Raw genomic sequence first — 20,840 nt, forward strand, 5'->3', positions numbered from 1 at the left:
CTTGAGTTCATTTTTAAATAAGACCAGGGTCACCTTATTCTTTTAAAGTTAAGGGACGGCTGTGTTTACTTTACATTATTATCATCAGGCCAGTGCTTAATTTGTGCTTGCTGTTTCCGGTGCAGAGCACCAGCACTTATTTCTGAGGGCTGGCGCTTAGTTTTCCGTCTCAAGCATTTGCTGCAAGCAAAAGACACGTGGGAAAGACGGAGAAAGAGAAAAACGAAAAAGCTTCAGAAAGGGTAAAAGCAGGAAGCTGACAGAGTGAGCTGAAGGGGCATAGAGTGGCTATAAATGGACTGAAGAGGCCCGCTTCAGGATTACGCTGCCTCAGTATTATGTGCTGGCACTTTTAATTGCAGCAGCCGTGTGTTTGAGAGGAGAGCTTTGAGCACCAGCACCTTTTTATTTACAAATTAAGCACTGCATCAGGCTGAAGATAGTGGAGCCTGATGATGAGCAGTGCTCAGTTATATTTATGGGCCAGGCTGGGGTACAGAGGTGAGGTACTGAAGCACTAAAGTATTTAACTCTTAAATAAAGGTCCTTGTCTCAATATTGGAGTGTGATGTTTCTGAATGCTTTTAAATGGGAGAAAATTAAAATTTAAATGATTAGTTTTATGGAATCCATATAAACAAAGGCAACTCTTCAGTTTCATTTTCTCGTCAAAGTGCCATATTTATAAGTGAAAAGTACAGCCATTAATTTAAGTGGGAGACATTCAGAGTGCAGATAAATGTTCCATATTGTGAACATTTTTTCTCAGAAAATTTTTCTACACTTTAAATTTCTCCCATTTAAAAGAAATGGTTGTACATTTGTGTTATATATGTAACGGTGCCACATATGGTGAAAGTTATGCCCTGTGCCACAAGTAAATACAACATATTCTCTCAGTCACCCGTACACACATATCCCATTCATATGCACACACGTTAACATATAAGACCACAACCTCTTTGACACACAAGGCAGCCCTGTCATAGTGCCCCTAGTCAAAGTATTTTGTAGGAACCATAGTATCTGGCTCTATGGACATCGGGATTAAGGTCAGTTAAGGTGGGCGCGTCTGGTAACAATGCACAAGTTGATTAGCCTTCAGTAGCTCACAATGATTTTTACTGATCAGAAGTAGCTCTCACTACAGAAAAGGTTGGGGACCGCTGAGCTAGTCAATTAACAATACAAATGGAAAGAGGAGCACCAGGTGACTAAAAGTCATTCACTCTGATCAATTTAAATGCTAAGTTCTAACACATGTACCTTACATTGTCTAAAAAATTTCAATGTCTGCTCCAGTGCTATTTTACATTTATGTCCTCCTAAATGAGGATAGCATATTAAAAGTTTGAGAATCTCTCTCTTCCGCCAAAGCTGATTAAAAGCGATAATAGATTTGATTATGGTGTATGTAGTATATCCCAACCATGCATTTGTAAGTTCTATTTTTTTATTTTGGAATAAGAATGCTAGGTAACTAATGTGAAAGGGGAAGCAGAAAGGTCATGGAAGAACTAGATTTCTGTCCTTGCTATGTGTAGTGTCACAAAGTGAATCCGTAAGTTTAATAGGTCAAGTAGTGTGCCTTATCCGGAGAACTATTTGTGTCCTTCAAGTCTTAGTTTGAAATCATGTAAGGATGGACTCAGGCCTTATTTAGAATTTGGCCGACAGCATCCTGTCTCCTGTCTTACAAGTGCCATAGGCTATATTATGTGTGCAGCACCTCAAACTGGCGAAGTTTGAGCACCCGGGAAGTTTGTGGCATAGTTTTCCATACGATAAAACTCTAAATAAGGCCCTTAACCTTTTAATGGCAAAATGACCCAGTGAGTTGATTGCTATCCACAGAGTATGCAGTGATATGATCTTGGTATAGCTCACGTATCATCCAATATTCTGAACTCGGTTCATTATGTAATAGTTGCACATTCTATGTACAATGTTTGGAATCAACAGAAGTGTGAGGTGAAGCACTATATAAAAACATTAGTATTATAATTATTATGGAGATGCTTGTATTATACTCATAATAATAATAGCAATGCTAATAGTAATAATAACAACATGTTGCCTTTTTGTGATACATACTGAATGCCATCAAGTAAACAAATGTATTGGTGTGAAAAGTGCTTTGAGACTTTGAGAGCTTAAAGATAACTGAATCTAAGGTATGTATTTGTTGGTGTTTATAAGCATGAACCTAATGACAAAGGATGAAGGAAAGAGTAGTTCAGGGTCGTGTATGAGACAGTCACCCAGAATCATGTACATGTGGTGAAGGCTACATTGTCTTTCTTGTAAGGCTTATGGTCATATGAGCTGGCAGGTCCTCATCAGTGACTGATGAGGTGGTCCTTAAAGAAACTGTTCCCTTCTGACACTGAGAAACAATGAAGGACATCTGATATGTTGAGGGATGTTGTTCCATACCTTGGATGCATGTAATGAAAAGGCTTGTTTCCTGTCCTTCTTTTTCTTACATTTACTGATTTTGTGACTGCTCGTGTCATGGCTCCTTGTGTCACCTTGACTCCAGAAACAATTTTGTCAGCAGCTAAGTAGATCACTGCATTGGCTTCCTATGGTGCACCTTCAGCAATCAAGATTTCTCTGCCTCTTCAGGCACACCTTTCCTGGGACTGCACAACCACGCTTTATCTCTAGCAATAATCTTGTGCCAATAGAGCAGCCTGTGCTGACTTCCTTGGTGCTATCAAAAATTCTGATAAAAGCCAATTTGGCCAAGACTAAATATAAGGTTAACACTAGCTTCAGTGCTCAGCCTCTTTACTAGCTTCTACCTTGAAATACGTGCTTTGCACTCCTGAATGAGGATTTTGGGTCAAACTCTTACTTTATTCTTCTTCCTATTTATGTCTACCATGATGAGGATGACAGTAATCAAGCGGAAGAAAACACTCTTTCTACTGATTCTGATGAGGTTTTTGTTTGCCCATAGAAAATGCCAGGGGACTGGGCACTTTTACATGGATTTTCCTACTGGCCCTTCCATAGAGAAAGCATCTCCCTTACAGTAGGTCTGCACAAACAGCCAGGGACTTTAAATTCCTCTTGAGGAGAATAAAGCTAACTTCCTTACGGAGATCCCCCAGTATTCAGCCCTCTTACTCTGGACCATTGTTGCCCCTACGAGGTGTGCTTGGGACCCATTTTAGCTGAATGGCACAAGCTGGCTTCTGCTCCAGCCCATAGTAACCCTACATGTTTTTTCCATTCATCCTTCACCTGATAGCCCGGTGAATCAATGTCCTCTTGTATGAAAATTAATTCTAGCTTGTTTCCCTTTACTTCTCTGAACAGGGAGTGAAACTAGTCTAGAGGCTTCGGCAAGAAGCTTTTTCCTCAGAAGGTTAGGCTCTTCATTCTTCTAGTACCACTTGCGTAGTGCCCCTCTGATCTAATGCCCTTTGGGACATGGGCCAATTGGTAGCGACCCAATCTCCTAGGACATGTGCGTGACCACTTTGCTGATTAGTGCATGCTGGGCAAGATGCCGCCATGAAGGTTCTCTGCTCAATCCCTGGCACAGGGGAGTTGGTGACTAGAGCAAAGGGCACTTGAATAACTATATCTAGACATGCATGGATGTGTTCCACTGAGTTTTCCAGGTACAGCCCCACAAAACTCACAAGTATGGCCTTCTGTGGCACCTGTGTCTTTGGTGAGAAAGCAAAGTCAGTCCTATAGAGATCCAAACAGTGCCATACCGCAGCTCATTTGCTTGGTTTGGCTTCCCCAGCCCACAATTCCACCAACAGTACAGGATGTTTAGGGGTTATTACCAGGACCAGCCGTATGGGCCAACCAGCCCTCCCAGTGTGTCCATCAACCAAATCAGTTTTTTGACATTTGCAGAGGGCGGGGCTGCCCCCAAAGGACACCAGGGAGTCCAACAGTAATCTATTTCATCTTCCTTCTTGGCTCCGTACCTCTTTAGTTTACCTTAGAAGGAGCATAGGCATACTTTGCAAGGGTTGGTGTCTTTTTTCTGTTATGCTGGCAGTCCATCATTTCAGCCCTTGGGTCCTCCTTATCATCAGGAGTGGATATTTCCTCCCTTTTCTGGAGTCACCTCCCGTCATCCCTCTTGCCCCCTCTGCTTCTTCGGCAGACCATGACATGATTGTCCAGCAGCAGCTTCTTGCCTTTCTGAAAAAGGGAGATATAGAGCTCATGCAGGGAGTTGATATTGGCCAGGGGTGTTGCTCCTGTTGCTTATTGGTTTCCAAGAATGATGGGGCTGGTTTCTCTGTCCCATTCTAGACCTTTACATCTTTAATTTCTTTCTTTGCGTGCTGAAATTCAAGATGTTGTCCTTAAGCAAGTCCTCTTAGTCCTTGAGTTCATAGACTGAATGGTTTTGTTAGACCTACACGGCAAATATTTTCATATACCATAAATGCAATTGCTCACTAGTTTGCAGTCTTGGCATTTAGCCTTACATTGGCACCTCATGTTTTCACAAAGGTGATCTAGGTGGTCACAGAACATTTTTGCAGGTTGGGGATTCAAATTTTCCCACACCTCGAAGACTGACTCCTGAAGGTGGTCTCTCAGAGTACAGTCTTCCTTGTCTTCAAATTGTGTTTATACATCAACTAACCTTTCGCAACTCCAGCCTGTGCAGCACCTCATCTTTCATTAGGGCAGAACTGGGCATGGTCACCTTCAAATCCTTCCTGCTTTCTTGGAGAGTTCAGAATTTTTAGGATATGATCCCACTGTTTATCAAAAGAGGGCTCCTCTGCAGCTTTTGGGACTGCATGACTCCTGTATCCTGTTTACTCCTCAAGCTCGTCAGTGAGTCCTTCATTTTCCCTGTGCTCAGCACAGAAAACCACTGACGGAACCTATTCAGTTCTCCTCAAAGGCAGCTTAAAAGTGGCATAACAAAGGCCCCCGTGGTGCAGGGAGCCCCAAGCTCCAGAGGGTCCCCTCAGCACAGTACACTGTGCGTGGGTAGCAAGCCTCTGACTGGGTCCAGGGGGAGAGGACCCCCTCAAGGTACTCTGCAGGACAGCCCTCTCAAGTTCCGTTACCCCACTGCGGCTAAGAACCTGAGGTTGTGCTGGATGCTAGACAACCTGAATTTCAAGAAACCGTTTTGCCAGTAGTTTCTATAGTGGTGACAAGGCTTCCTCCCTTGGTTGGAGTGTCCAGCTCAATGCCCTTGAGATCAGAGGTCTGTAATTGATTGTGGAGCTGAATCTTCATGTAAGCCTGCTTGAACTTCCGGTGATGTGACTGGCCCTGAATATTGTTGCCCTCTGTTTGAAGCTGGTTGGATTAATTATCAACAGCATAACCATAATGTGGTATGCCATCAGCTGGCTATCATGGTCTTGCATCCCCTGTACTTGGAGGCACTGAGACTATGGCATTGAGCTCAAACTCAAGATGATTGGCTGATGGTTAGTCACCTGTCTGATTCTCTGTATGTGCAGGCTCACTACCTAAGTTGGCATCACCTTGTTGACTATAAATGCTATTTTCATCCAGAGGTGGTCTGGTCCATGCTTGCCCTTTGGACACTCCTCTGTTAAATATCCTTTCCACTTTTAAAAACTCTTAGTGCCCGCTGATCTGTTTCCACTACAAAGAGCTGTGGAAGACACATTCTTCCTGAAGTGGGACTTCAGTGCACATTCCCACCCATTCCTCTGATTCCTTGTGTTCTGAGAAATCTGTATAAAGACCAAACACAGATGATCTTGGTTGTGCCATGATGGCTGAGTAGGGTGTGGTTTTCGGACCTTCTATGCAAGTCACTGTTTCCTTCTCCTTGCCACATCTGTTTTACAAAGCTTCTTGGTCCTCAGATCCACCTACTTGTGAGTAGTGCTTGAGTATTGGTTCAAGAAGTGAGCAATCAGCAAATGGAATATCGATCAGACCCACAAATATCATACATTCATTTCTGGTGGATATTCTACCTGCAGATTACTCACTGGTCTACCCACTCACCCTACTGATGACTAGTCTTGCATATTTGATAAGGTTCCACAGTAGTTTTCTGCACTGCGTTTCTGCCCGTTTTGTACATCTCTGCTCTGCTTCAAAGGGTGTGAAGAAAAGGACAGGAACTGGTGTCATCCTGTTGGCTGGTGTCATATATTGCTCTATGATGTCATGTCTGGAGAAATATTAGAGTTAAGATGGAGGCACAGTGCCCCATATTGACACAGGAGAGCTATTTTAACTTTTCCAGATCCAGTGTGGTTCTTGGAGAAGATTCAAGGGATGATGATTCTGCAGATAGATAGGGTACTCACCAGAAAGATTGTTCATGAAGGTAAGTAATTAGTGTTGGGGGTTCTACAAGCACTGTGGAAAGGTTTCAGTTTTTAGGTCATACGGTGATTTGGCTTTATGTCAGTTCTGTTTTGTGAGTTGGTTAATTTGCTGTCACGTAGCTCTTGGATGTACAATGGTGTAAAAGGCTTCGGTTTTACATAAAGGAGATTTATTGATACGTGTATGTCCATGTTGGCTTTTACCCCTTTATTCTTCTTTTTGCTTAGTCGAAGAGCAAGCATATATATTTATTGCTGTAAAGCATCTAGCCTTTAATTCATGAGAATGTGGTGATGATCTGGCTTTAAGGTCTCAGATCCTACTGCTGACCCCGGCTAACATTGTAATGTAAGTGATGGAAATGATCTAAAACATTAAAACTTTTAAACATCACGGATGGGGTCCTGCTGCCATATTTGGCTGCACAAAGCAGCTCCTTCAAAAGATTATGAAAATGCTTTTAAACTTCTTGGTGCTGACGAAAGCGGAATAACCTAAAAAGTATTTATTTGGTACTTACTTCAAATACACTTCACATGGAATAACAAAACGCCTGCTTCAGAAAAATGATCTAACACATTTAAAGGAAGTTATATGGTAAACTATGCAGCACTTTTCAACACTTAGGCCCTCATTCTGAAGATGGCGGGATAGCCCACAGCCGACCATGCTGACGGCGGCAGAAGACTGCCAGTGGTAGCGGCAGGCATTGCGCCATATTCTGAAGCATGGAGCCTCACCGCCATTAATGGCGGTGAGGCCTGCCATGCGCCATGCTGGCAGTCGGTGGCGGGGGTGGATGCTGCTCCACCCTCACCGCCACATCAGTCCAAACACCACCACGCCTATAATGATGCAGTCATGCGGTGTACGGGGGCTCGGCGTTGCCGGCGGAGCAGCATCCAAGGAGCCCGTTCCCTCCTGGAGCAGCGCCATGGAACAGGTAAGTGCTGTCCGTGAGGGAAAGGGGGCAAGGGGTGTGTGTGTGTGTGTGTGAGTGCATAGGGGTGTGCATGTATGTTTGTGAAGGGGGATGTGTTTCTGCTTGTATGAATGCATGTGTGCATGTAGGAATATGGGTGCATGTTGATGTGGGATTTGGGGTTTGGGGGCACTTGTATGGAGGGGCGTTGTGTGGGGGATGGTGAGGGAGGTTTTGGGAGGCCTACAGGGAGATTGGAGGGAGGAGAGATGGGGGGGTCGGTTTTCAGGGTGAGGGTAGTGGGAAGGGGGGACCTGGTGTGTAGCATACAGGTGACAGGAATGTCACCTGTATGCTTTCTACCAGGGATTACCTGGCGGGGTATCTCGCTAGGAAATCCCTGGTGGAAATGGGATCATTATCCCACTGCCGGTCCGGCCTCCACCGCTAGGTCGAAAGTGCCTACCGTCGGCCTGGTGGTCGATTCTGGCCTGGCGGTGGGTAGAAGTGAACTGGCTGCTTTGCAGCCAGTTCACTACTGTATTCAGAATATGGCAGTCTGAACTGTCATGCCATTTGCGGTAATGACTGCCACCGCCGGTGTGGCAGTCATTACTGCCATGTTCATAATGAGGGCCTTAGTAGGTGCTGCTGTATATATTTTATATAACGTCTGTGAGCTGCATTCATAAACGATAACTTTGGAACAGAGACTCGTTTGTGAATGATTACATTGTGTGATTCGTTGTTTATTCTACCGAACTAATCCAGTAAAACGTGTAGCTGGACACTGCACACATCTTCATGCAAAATCACATGTTTTTCTTTCATAATAGCACCTTCACTATCATATTTTCTAATTAACCATTTTTTCATGGATTTTGCCACAGAAAAATGACTAGCTCTTAATTTGTAAAAGAACAAGGGGCAGATTTAGGAGCCCCTAGTGGCGCCATAGTGTCATTGTTTTTACGCTAAGGCGGTGCTAAAGTGTCATTATCTCTGCGCCATATTTAGAAAGTGGTGCAATGCATGCATTGCACCACTTTGTAAACCCTTGTGCCACATTATGCCTGCACCAGGCATAATGTATGCAAGGGGTGTGTTCCCCTTTTAGGAGGGGCAGAAAAAATGGCACAAAGAAATCTAAGAGAATTCCGTGCGCCATTTTATTCAGCACTTCTAATGCCTGCTCAGAGCAGGCATTAAAAGGGGCCTCCATTATTTCTAATGGGCCTATGTGTACTATGCAGGAGTAGCACCAAAATGTTGCCACTGCTTCTGCAGAGTACGTCAATAGCGTAAAATAAAATGATCCTATTGCCCCCTACCCTGAGCCATGGTGTGCCGTATTTTAAAAACGGTGCCCACATGGTGGTGGTAGGTAGGCGCTAAGGGGCGCAAGGAAAGTGTCACTGCACTAGGTGCAGCCCCACTTTTCTTAAATCTGCCCCGAAGTGCTGGGGCTAAGGGTTTTGCTCAGAAGCCAGCCACTGGGCTACCTAATGTTAGAGGTGCCAATGCTACGTTGTCTTCATGCCACCTCATGCCTTTTACGTTCACTATCAAACACTCCGTGCCCCTTTATCCCTCTCTTTGAGGTTCTTTTTCATCCCAGTTTACTTTATTTGTGACGGGTTTTGTTGTCTTTCTCATCCTCCTCTATTCCACCTTTTGTGTTTGTCTCACTCTTGCTATGGGTCGAAGTCTGATGAGTGAAAAAACGTGCTGAGCGCTGTTCCCCAAAGTGAGTGTCGGTGGGCGCCGTTTGCAACCAGGGGCTCAAATTAAACACTGAAAATCGCACATCCGTTAAGCTATGGTGAAATTCAGTGGTTTCTTTTCCAAGGAGATTGCTCATATTTGTTGCTTCAAGTAAACCCTTTTAGCTCTTACGTGGAACTGCGGGGTCGGCAGGGTATGGCAGGACGGCAGTGATTAACAAATTGTGTGCTGATTTGTCATTTCACAGCCCTCCCCCCAAGATTTCAGATGGAGCTGATGAACGTGGAGGCCACAGAAGGTGAAACAGCCACTCTGCATTGCCAGTTGACCAGAGAGGCTGCAGTGCATTGGAAGAAAGGCAACAGAATTCTTGAGCCCAGTGACACCTACAGGATGAGGCAGAAGGGCCTTGATGCTGATCTCATCATCAGCAAATTAGATGTAAAGGATGCTGGGGACTATACATGTGTGTGTGGAGAGCAGCAAACTACATCCACCCTGAAAGTCAATGGTAATAAAGTGTCAATACATTTTATGTTTATACTCATACTTACTCTTTTTTTGGACGGGTCTCCCTGTCTGAATATACATCTCTTTTCTCATATCATAGTACGTGTTTATTCGTTCTACACTGGAATTAAATGAGACCTCGTATTGCTGCAACAGCTTTCTTCTTTATTTCTATCTTAATTGAGAATGACAGATCAATTTCTAGCTCTACTTTCTCTACATTTACTTATTATTAAAATTCAGTTTCAAAATGTGCCCTTTTGTGTCTTCTCAAAATGGCGATCTATTGATGTAGCTGAAGGAATCCATTGATAATAAATCCCAGAAAGCGTAGTTTAATCTGGGCAGGTGTACACCAGTGTGTCAAGTGTCAAAATTATATTGTTTATCCAGATCAGCGGTATGCACTTTGGTCAAGTTTATAAGCATGATCCACACAACACCACACAAGTACAAACCCACAGATCTGAAGGTAAAATTAAGTGAGCTAACCCTAATATTATTAGACCTATGATACTATTATTTACCATTAGAACAAAATTTAAGCTGCTTCACAGCCTCTGTAATCAGAAGGATTGACGAATTACAACTATCTAAAATCTCCCATTGAAACATCTTATTCCTCATGAGTCCACAAACCACGTTTGCTTCTTCCTTTAAAGAAGTCCGCTGTCAACGTCTGATTGTCACGCCTGGTCTCTTACTTCGTCCCTTAGCCACGCCTGCACAGTTTCAGCAAGAGTTAAAGAATGTCGATGTCACAGAAGGTGAAAAGACTACACTTCGATGTCAGCTGACGAAAAACGCTCCAGTGGAGTGGAAGAAAGGACATACTATACTGAGGCCAACTGAGAAATATAAAATTAAGCAGGAAGGTCTCTTTGTTGAGTTGGACATCTGTAATCTTGAAGAGAATGATACTGGCGAATATACCTGCTCATGTGGCAAACAACAGACCAGTGCAGTGTTGACAGTTAATGGTAAAATATACTCACAAAGCCTGTGTGCTCTTTTCTTATATGGTATTTTCAGCTGCTATAATAGTTTTAGAAATAAATCAATGTACTTTAATACTCTTTAGATTTGGATTACACGCCATTCTTTTTTACACTTGGATTTCAACTCTTTCATATTACTGCCTGTGATAACATTCTATTGGTTTATCTTAAATCAGCAATAAGAAACATGTCGGCATCAATTAATCATTCTGATAAAAAAAAAAATTGTATGAATTGTAATATATTGTCTATTTGAACTACCATTATCAGCCTCGCCACCATTCTTCAAAGAACGTCTCAGGAGCGTGGGCTTCACTGAAGGAGAAACTGCTACTCTACACTGTGAGCTCTCAAAGCCTGCTTCTCCTGTGGAGTGGAGGAAGGGAACCCACATCATCCAGCAAAGTCAGAAATACGAAATGAGACAGGAGGGCCCTATTGCCGAGATGGCAATTTGCAATCTGGATGAAAATGATGCTGGAGAGTACATTTGTATATGCGGGGAGACGAGTACGTCAGCCATCTTGACAGTGAATGGTAAAATATAGATCAATCTTTTACTACATACACCCTCCACCATCCGCTCTTACTGCAGCATGCCGTACTCCTCACCTCTTAACTTTTCCATCGCTAGTAGCTGTCCATCTTGTTTTGGATAAAGGTTATCTGTTTGTACCTAACTTTCTAGCAGCAATGCTACTCACATACTCACATCGAAAATGTCTACAACAGGTAACTCCTCCCATACCATCTGTTTTCATTCGTTTTCCTTCTCAAAAATAATGCACTCTGCTAATTTATTATTCATGTGAGGGTAGCCTTTAAAAGTGTTCCATCAGCTATCTTAAAAAAGAAAGGTTCCAAGTGTACTGTCATTCCTCTGGATCAACGTAAGGCAACATAAAGCAGTTTGTCAAGGTTGAGTAGTCTAAAGAAGGTTACAATTGGGGAACATCACTCCTTTCCAATCCTTTTGGTCTGATGACAGAGGATGCGATGCAATCCATTTCCAGGTGTGCGGATCGTAATCCACTTTCTTCTAAATTTACATTAAACTATAGCCCTACCTGCCAGTTTCAAGGAAAAGCTGAGGAATATGGAAGTCCCTGAGGACACAACAGCTACTCTTCACTGTAAGCTGAATAAGGTGGCTCCGGTACAGTGCTGGAAGGGACACAGTGCTCTGACGCCAAGTGACAAGTACATGATGAAGCAAGAGGGTCAAACTGCAGAACTTTCTATCTGCAGTCTCCTTGTGGAGGACTCTGGGGAGTATCATTGTGTGTGTGGGGACCAACAAACTACTGCTACCTTGACCGTCAGTGGTAAAATATTAGTTCAGAAACGTATGCATGATCCGTTTACGTTTCCCACTGATAACTCAACTTCTCTATCCTGTGGACATTTCAGCCTTCAGATAATTCATCTTGCTTTTTTGCTCAATCTTCTTCTCTTTTTATTTTATCCAGTTAATTAACTTAATCATAATTTATTCTTGTTCTAATCCTGAACATCACAAAAGTAATTTACTTCCATATATATGGCATTCTTGATTACAATTATGGCCTTTGTCCATCTCTTCCCGTTTTGCTTTCTCCTCTACTAAATCAAGTCCCTGAAGAAATTGAAAATGGATATTGTTACAATGAATCAAAGGGGTTTCTTGAAATCTTAATGTTCCCTTCTTTAGCCCTCCCAGCACTCTTCAAAGAAGAGCTGAGGAATGCAGAGGTGACAGAAGGTGAAAAGGTCAGCCTACGATGTGAGCTGACCAAAGCAGTGCCAGTGGAATGGAAGAAGGGGGACAGGCCTCTTGAGCCATGCAACAAGTACACAATAAAGCAGGAGGGTGCTATTGTGGACCTGCTGATAGCTGATGTGGAAGTGGGAGATGCTGGAGTCTACACATGCATTTGTGGTGATCACGAGACCCAGGCCATCTTGACAGTCAATGGTAATAAGTCAAGAAATTCAGTTTTATACAATTTCAAAAGCCAGTCTATTGTTTCTTTTCTTTATGTTTTCATCTGCTTTTCATTTATTAACATTCTGTCTTTTGTCTTTACGTTATTTTCAGCTCTTATTTTAAATAGACTCTTTAAAACAATTTGTGATCCTGGTCATTTATAAATATCTTTATTTTGCATCTTAAGCTTCCCATTCACCTTTACTTTTATCCACAACAACATTTTCCTTCCCATTGTTGCTGGACACTAACACATTCATCCTTCAATTCATTTTAAGTTCGATGTCAAGACATTTCCATTTTTATGTCATTCTCCAGCCCTACCTGCACTTTTCAAAGAGGAGCTGAAGAATCAGGAAGTATCAGAGGGGAGTATAGTCACTCTTCAATGCGAGCTGACCAAAATGGCCCCAGTGGAGTGGAAGAAGGGTCCCATACTGTTAAAACCAACTGAAAAGTGCACAATGAGACAAGTTGGGCTGACGGCCCAACTAATGTTTAGTGCGCTGGATTTGAAGGATGCAGGGGAGTATACCTGCATATGTGGAGACCAGCAAACCACTGCCGTTTTGACAGTCAATGGTAATGTAGCTGTCTAATTTCGTACAAAAGTCCTGTAATGTTGTGTTCCTTTGGCTAAAACTGCTACCAAATGTTATATTTTCTGTTGTAGTGCCGCCTACTTAACATCTTGCTTAAAACATATTAATTGATTATTTTCATTACTCCATATTTTATCTTGTTTTTGGCAGTTTACTTTAAGGGGCATTCTTCCTACATTTTCAGATTACTTTGTTTGGTGAGAATAGCTGTATAGGAAAACGGGACATAGCAGATCCACTTGATTCCTTGGGCAAATGTCTAATTCTTTATAAGTCAGCAAATTCAAAGAAGGGTGGTTATGCCCTAATGTTCGCACATCCCATCTGAATGACAGCTAGGGCATGAATATGACGAATAGTTCAAAGCAGAGGCAGCCCATAAAGGTGGTGCTTACATGGTACCAACACCCAACCACCAAGGTGAAAAAGTCCGTCTCTGGACAAGCCCTGTTTTGTTGAACGAGTAAAGAAGGTACCAAAGCACTCAGGGGGTCCAATTTGTTGTGTGACAAAACCATGATAAGTAAACTGTACGCCAGTAGACCAGATTATAAGGTTCTTGGCTTTTATTCTTCCATTGTCTTCAACACATCAGAACAGTACAGTCTTCACAAAGCAGCCTGTTTGCGTACGGTTTACTAATCATGGTTTTGTTTTACAACAAATAGGACCTCCCTGAATGCTTCGGTACCTTCCTTACGTAATTCTTTATGACTCAGATGTCATATTCAAAAGTAGGTTGTCCTTCTTTAATGATGTGTCTACAGTTTGAAATTCGTGCCCTGCCTCAGATTTATCAGTTAAACTTGAGCCGTACTTGATAGTGTTTCCCCAATATTTGTAGTTTTTGCACCTGCCTTTGATGTATAGTTGAATATTGGGTGTACAGTCTTCTTCAGTGGTCTCACAAGAGTTTGGAACTTGTCTGCGTACTTGTCATTTTACGCTGCTTAGGGTGCCTATCGATGAGCTGCATATAAAGTATTGAACTCCAGACTAATCTTTAATTTATCTTTGTGTTTGTGCTGGGTGGGCGTTCATAAACATAGCACAATAAGTAAAAAATATTTTTCATATGTATCATTGAGAGAGTGGGGCTTTCGTATGGATAAGAGAGTTCGGAACTTTTACCCACCATTGATTTATCATTTAAAATTTGGTGTGCACCCTTTCCGAAATGGTGAGTCTTGATTTGGAACTCACCAAATCTTCTCTAGGGCTGAACGTGGGGTCTGGGAATCTTATTCCATTTCCTATTTTTCATTCAGCACTGGAGTTATGGGATTTTCGGTCTAATTCTTATAAGATGGAACATTTACCCAACCAAGAATGCAGGGGCATATTAATCAATATTTCACGCAGCAAGTCACCTTGCTGACCCGCGCTGTGTGAAAGGGAAAGGGAAAAAATGTGCCATAGTTAACATAATACAACCCATTCCTGTACTTTCCTCGCACTGGCACCGTTTTGACTGTCTAGCTCTTACGCAGGCACCCTTGCACCGTGGTGCATGGGTGCCTGTGTTGCAGACAGGATTGTTTTTGTGCAGGAAGAGGAATCTTCCTGCACAAAAAACAATCCTCTGAGGCAGTTTCCTTTTTCTCTGTGTGCTGTGGAATGCAGCACATAAAAAGGTTAAAAACAAGGAGAAATAAACATATTTCTCCTAACTACGCCTCACCTGGGGAAGCATAGCAGTTTGACACATTCCCAGGTCTACCAGGAATGGTAAATCTGGAAATGTGAAAAATCCATGGGTGAATGCGTTGGAACACCCAGGCTCCACCCATGGAATGCCTCCCTGAGGCAGAATAACAAAACGCATTGCATTTTTCTAGATTTATCAAGCCACGCAAGGTGACCTTGCATTATTTGATATATCTATCTCAGTAGTTGCATCACGTTGCGCCCCTCTGCATGGCACAAATGCAATGCAACTAGTTGATAAATATGACCTTCACTGTTTAATGAGGGATTAATTTGGATTACTGCTGAGAGAGTACATCATTTCATACAGGAAGATGTATCTCAAATCTCCAAGTTACATACGGTTTGCAAGATACAAGTTTTACTGAATAAACATTATTTAGACAATCTATACATTGGTCTAACATCAAACATACAGTGATGATAATATTGTCACAATAATCACACTTGTACTATTCAATAATTCAATCAATATTCTATTTTTCTAATATGTTATTGATTATCGTTAGTCCTATTTATCTTTTTTTAGTATTCTTTACTTAAGTAAAACTGTGATCCTGCATCCTTATGCAAATTAGATATCAGATTCCAGACAGGAAAATAGTTCAGCATATATTTATAGTATCTTTGTCTTGGAAACAAGATATACTAATATGCCCTTAATCAGTGAGATGACAATCAGTTTATTTACTTACAAAGATGTGTAGTTCACTCTTAACCTATGCTTGAATTTGGATGATGAAGCTACCTGTGTTTGTGCTGCATTTCCAGCACTGCCAGCTCTTTTCAAAAAAGGACTGCAGGATGTGGAAACCACTGAAGGTGAAAGAGTTACTTTGCGCTGTGAGCTGACTAAGCCTTCCCCTGCCGTGGAGTGGAAGAAGGGACATAGAATTCTGAAAGCAGGTGACAAATACCAAGTGAGACAGGAAGGCCCTGTGGTTGAGTTGACAATCCAGGAACTAGATGTGAAGGACACTGCGGATTACACCTGTGTATGTGGTGATCAACAGACAACAGGAAGATTAACTGTGAATGGTAAAATATGAGACCACAGACGTGCATAATTTCAGCATGGAAACGTAATTTCTACCAGATAAATTCAAATGATTAAAGTCAATAATAAAGCTTATGTAATTAAATTCACATCTTTAATCTTGCTTGCATTCAATACTATCTAATACCTCATCCTTGTTAACTTGGATTCTATTTGTGGTCATCTGTACCATGAAATATGTTTAAAAAATGAGACATTTCCTAATTTTTATCCAGTACAATGTTCAAAAACTCCTTCATGCATGAACATTTCTTCCATCTTCTCTTTAGTCCATCATGCTGTCTTGTTACTGACTTATTGTTTTGCATATTAGGAAGTACAGCATTTTATTCTTGCTTGTTTTATGGTGAATTTGAAATTATTTTCATCGTGTGACCGAAAGAAAGTTGTGATGTGAAGGGGATTTATGCTAATGGGCTTTTGGTTTTCTCTTGATTACCCAGCCCTACCTGCCCGTTTTAAGGAACCACTGAGGAGTGAGGAGAGCACTGAAGGTGGAGAAGCCACTTTTTGCTGTGAACTGACTAAACTTGCTGCAGTAGAGTGGAACAGGGAAGGCCAGGTGCTCAGACCATCTGAAAAGTACAAAATGAGGCAGGATGGCACTCGGGCTGTGCTGGTTATCAAGGATCTAGAGGATGGGGATGCTGGAGAATATAGGTGTATATGTGGAGAGGAGCGGACCACTGGAGCGCTTAAAGTTATTGGTAAAAAAAAATTATAACATTTGTACTATAAATGTATTTTACTAATCATTCACATGCAAAAGTCATTACTTTAGGACGAGGACTAATTATTATTGGACATATTTTATAAACTTCATAAAGCCTAACGACTAATTCATATAAATCACAATCACAGGCTTCAATGAATTTTAGGTTTGCATATCCCTTGCTGTTTATGACTTCTGCTAGCCTGAATGAGGGACTAAAATCCTTTTTATTCACTGAATTTGCCAGGCCCAATTTTTAGGTTTCGCCTGCACAGCACCTGCACTGTGCTTGTGAAATCTATTGATTTAAATATATCTTAAAAGGGGCTCTTGTGCCGCCTCTCCTTGCTTTCCTTGCTTTCATTGGTTCCTGTTCTTGCCACTTACTTTTCTTCTGTTTCTACTGGCTTTAACACTATTTTCTTGCATTTACCAATGCTTTTTGCATTTGTTCCTTATGTGCTTTTGTTTTATCAGGCTCCCATGGCCATAGTACTCATTTTCATCTGCAGCGTGTTGCTTTGATATATGGAACTTTTTTTTTACTTTGATTGCAGCACAGCGTTTATTGATTAACCTTTATTTTATTTTCGCTTCACTCATCACATTCCTGGATGAACACATTTAAGCGTGATTATTGGTGTGCACTGATTCCTTTTAAGCATTTTGTTGTTCTTCTCTGACAAAATTACACGCATGTAAAGCGTAATTTTACATAGTTCTACCGTACTGCTTTTAATGAAAGTTTGTTTTGTTTTTGCTGAACACAACCGGTATTTCATATACTTTTACACAGTTGTTTTAACATTTGTTTTTTTGCTTTCTTGGAAATCAAATACGATTTCTTTATTACTAGGACACACTGATTAGCCTTTATTTTATTTTCATTTCACTTAATGCATTCCTGGATGAACACATTTAACAAGAGCAGCTCCTCTATATTGGCGGAGGAGCGTCGCCCCCGTCATCAGCAGAAGAGGCAAACCTTTCAGAACGAAAGGATAATAAACCAGGTTTATTATCCTTTCGTTTTGAAAGGGGTGGGGCATTGGGGATCACAGCCTCGAAGGGGAGTGCAGAGAGCACTCCCTTCAGAGCGTATGTGTGTTTTGCTGCCTGTCTCAGGCCGACCAAGCACAAATGCGCAGAGAGAAACTGCACAGGCTCCCAGTCTGCTTGGGAGCACCCTGGCTGAGCGCTCCCAGCCAATCCTGACGCTGCTTTGAGTCTGCAGCCTGTGACGGAGGAGTGGCGCGCAGCGACTTAAAGTAAGTTTTTATTTTGAAAAAAAATAGTTTCATGTATTCCCCCCCACACACCTCCCTCTGTCCCTCCTTCCCCTCCCTGTCGTGCTGCACCCGCCCGCCCCTTTTAGGAGCTGCGAGCGCGACTGCCAATTAAGTGTGATTATTGAGGCACACTGACTCTTTTTAAGCATTTTGTTGACCTCCTCTCACAATAATTACACTTTTAAAGCGTGAACAAATGTTTGCTTTTTAGGGAGTCTGACTATGGTTTATTTATTTCTGTGCCCTGTTGTGACTGGTTTTAAACATTTTGTTGACTTTTGCTAAGAACAACTACATGCATTTAAAGTGTCATTTTACATAGTTCTACCATACTGCTTTTAACGAAAGTTTGTTTTATTTTTAGTGAACACGAGCTGTATTTCATGTACTTTTACACAGTAGTTTTAACATTTGTTTCTTGTTTGGGAATCCGAGTACGATTTCTTTATTACAGGGGGACACCGATTGGCATTTGTTTATTTCCTCCACCGATCAGTGCACGCATCTAAAGTGTAATTTTTCACAGAAGTTTAAAAAAAAAAAAAAAAAATTACCAACGATTTTTTTACATTAGAACAACTGCAAATATTTAAAGCGTGGTTTTACATAGTTCCACCTTACGGATTTCAACGAAAGTTTTTTTTGCTTTTTGCCTTTTTTACATTTTCCTCAAATTTAACTTTTTCTTACATCTTCACATTTATTATATTCAACCGAATGTCGGCTATTCAGATTTAATACAAACTCTTTTTCAAGCACGCACTTCCTTCTCTCTAAGTTTCAGGCAGGAAATGCCTGTTGGCTCCACTTTACAATATGTTAATTTACAGTACTTCACACTCTGCACAAGGTAGTCACTGTGAAGACGTTGTCCTGGTTCATAAAACATGATAACATCTGTTCACAGGGAAGAGACAGACACATTGTAACAGACAGCCAAATAGTTTTTATTCCCACAGTGACTGCTTATCTGAAAGAAGTGTAAATGTGCAGGACAGGTTAATATGCATATATAAATAGAGCGCGGAAGCTTGTATTGGCTTTTATTAATAGAATCACTTGAAAAATCACTTGAAGCTTCCTGATAACATTTACCTTTTTGGAGTTGTATTGGAGAAAAGTTACTAACTGAGCTGTGAAGTGTGTGCTTTTTAAAGGGACATAAAAGCCCTTCAGGTGTCTCTGTAACACACCCAAATAGTCTCCACTGTGACTGCTTCACCGAAAGAAATATCTATAGATGTGCATATTTAAAGGGAGCGCATATTTAAAGGGAGCGCAGAAGCTGGTACTGGCTTTAATTCATAGAATTACTTGAAGCTTCCTGATAACAGACATTTACCTTTTTGGAGTTGTATTAGAAAAAAATTAAACTGTGATTCCTTCACCTTCGTAAGGCAGTAAGTGGTGATACATACACCTAACACACAGCCCACCGCACACATGTTTTAATGCTGAACACAATTGTGATCACTTGTCTCTTTCCTCTACGCGAATGTCCAATTTTGCTAATTATGTGCCTGTACAGTGCGCACATTCAGCAGCGCCTTCTCATTTAATATGCAAACACTGTCTTCCCTGTTTTTAAGTATGAGGGTGGATTGGCCACATTTACCTAATCTCCCTTCGTTCTAATAAAACAGTAACAACACATTATATTACCTCTCTTAGAAAACAAAAACTAACACTGCAAAAATATTTCAATAGCATATTACACAACTACTCACTAAACTACAACTTACAACAACCTATTATTAATCACATAGGCGAAACCTAATGCATTAACAATGCTTGTTCATTGGTGTCATGTCTTCTTCACTCAGCATAAACACACTCATTCCCGTTATTGCCCCATTTTTCCAGGGTCTACTGAGACCCAATGTAAATATTAGCATGGTGTGTGCTTATTCAAACCTCTCCTGAGTCTCCATAGAGGTGAGGAAGGTAGTGGAAGGGCATATGGTCATCCACCCTCTTTCCGGTCGTGCCTCATCTCCCTTGTGCCTTCCCAGAAACAAAGGAAGTGGAGGCAGGGCAGAAGTTTTGCCTTCAATACAAGTGGTGTGTAGGATTGTTGAGAAGACTCAATTACAGACTTCGAATAGTTTGTTTTTATATTCTTGCATTTGGCCATTGAATTTAGCCAAAGTGCTTGAACATACAACAATCCAAAAAAATAGTCAAATGCAACTAATGGACAAACCTTTAAACGGCAGAAATGTCAGTGTTTCGTTAATGAAAGAGGTAGGGAAAAACAGAAGTGAATAGATGCTCCTCTTCATATTTATTTAGAGAAATAGAAAGACTAATTTGTGTAGTGTTAATCAGTGGAGAGATCCAGAGTTTCTGAGCTAGTCATGAGAAGGAGTGAAGTCTAGTAGGAAACTATAGGGTCAGAAGTAGAAGAGGAGGCCTAGAGCAGCCATCTTAAGAAAGCACCTTGTTCTGAATGGAGTGAGGAGTCAGGACTAATGAAATTTGTTCTGGAAAACACACGAAGTAAAAATGAAACCAATATTGCATACAGAATGTATGCACTAAACCAGTATTTCTTAACCTTTTGATTTCTGTGGACTGCCAATTAATCATTACTGGAAACCAGGTAGCCCCGCTAAATCATTATTGAATTGGGGGACCCTGACTGGCTCAATACTGGAAGCCAGGGACCCCAGCTTAAACATTTTTGATGATTTGAAACGCAAAATATTACACAAAATATACAGAATCAAACATTTGACAAATACCCAAATAATTAAATATTTTATTTAATTTACAAATAGATATAAAAGAATTCTAAATTTTAATACGAAGGTTGGAGCTTTTCTAAACTCAGTTGAGGCACTCACCGTCCATACTATATTTGTGTTTGATGCATTTGCACTGCTCCCACAAATCAACCTGAGGATTCTCACATAATTCTTAGCCTCCAATTGTGGATTCCTTCACACTCACAGAACGTTTTAAAAAATTCAGTTGTACATTTTGCTTCTTCATTTAGGTACACTTTATTTATCCATTCACATTATTTAAT

At 41.3% G+C, this 20,840-nt stretch overlaps 1 protein-coding gene across 2 annotated transcripts in view; it reads left to right on the plus strand.

The window, feature by feature from the left end:
- The window catches only part of OBSCN (obscurin, cytoskeletal calmodulin and titin-interacting RhoGEF), a 1,961,032-nt gene that overhangs the window by 586,835 nt on the left and 1,353,357 nt on the right, over window positions 1-20,840 (plus strand). For both annotated transcript variants that reach the window (XM_069211034.1, XM_069211033.1), the window contains 7 exons: window positions 9,216-9,479; window positions 10,195-10,458; window positions 10,747-11,013; window positions 12,167-12,430; window positions 12,761-13,024; window positions 15,523-15,789; window positions 16,252-16,515. In XM_069211034.1, the coding sequence (XP_069067135.1) occupies window positions 9,216-9,479; window positions 10,195-10,458; window positions 10,747-11,013; window positions 12,167-12,430; window positions 12,761-13,024; window positions 15,523-15,789; window positions 16,252-16,515 (1,854 nt within the window). The remainder of the gene's footprint in view (window positions 1-9,215; window positions 9,480-10,194; window positions 10,459-10,746; window positions 11,014-12,166; window positions 12,431-12,760; window positions 13,025-15,522; window positions 15,790-16,251; window positions 16,516-20,840) is intronic.

Source organism: Pleurodeles waltl, chromosome 10 (assembly GCF_031143425.1).
Source record: "Pleurodeles waltl isolate 20211129_DDA chromosome 10, aPleWal1.hap1.20221129, whole genome shotgun sequence".
NCBI lineage: Eukaryota > Metazoa > Chordata > Amphibia > Caudata > Salamandridae > Pleurodeles > Pleurodeles waltl.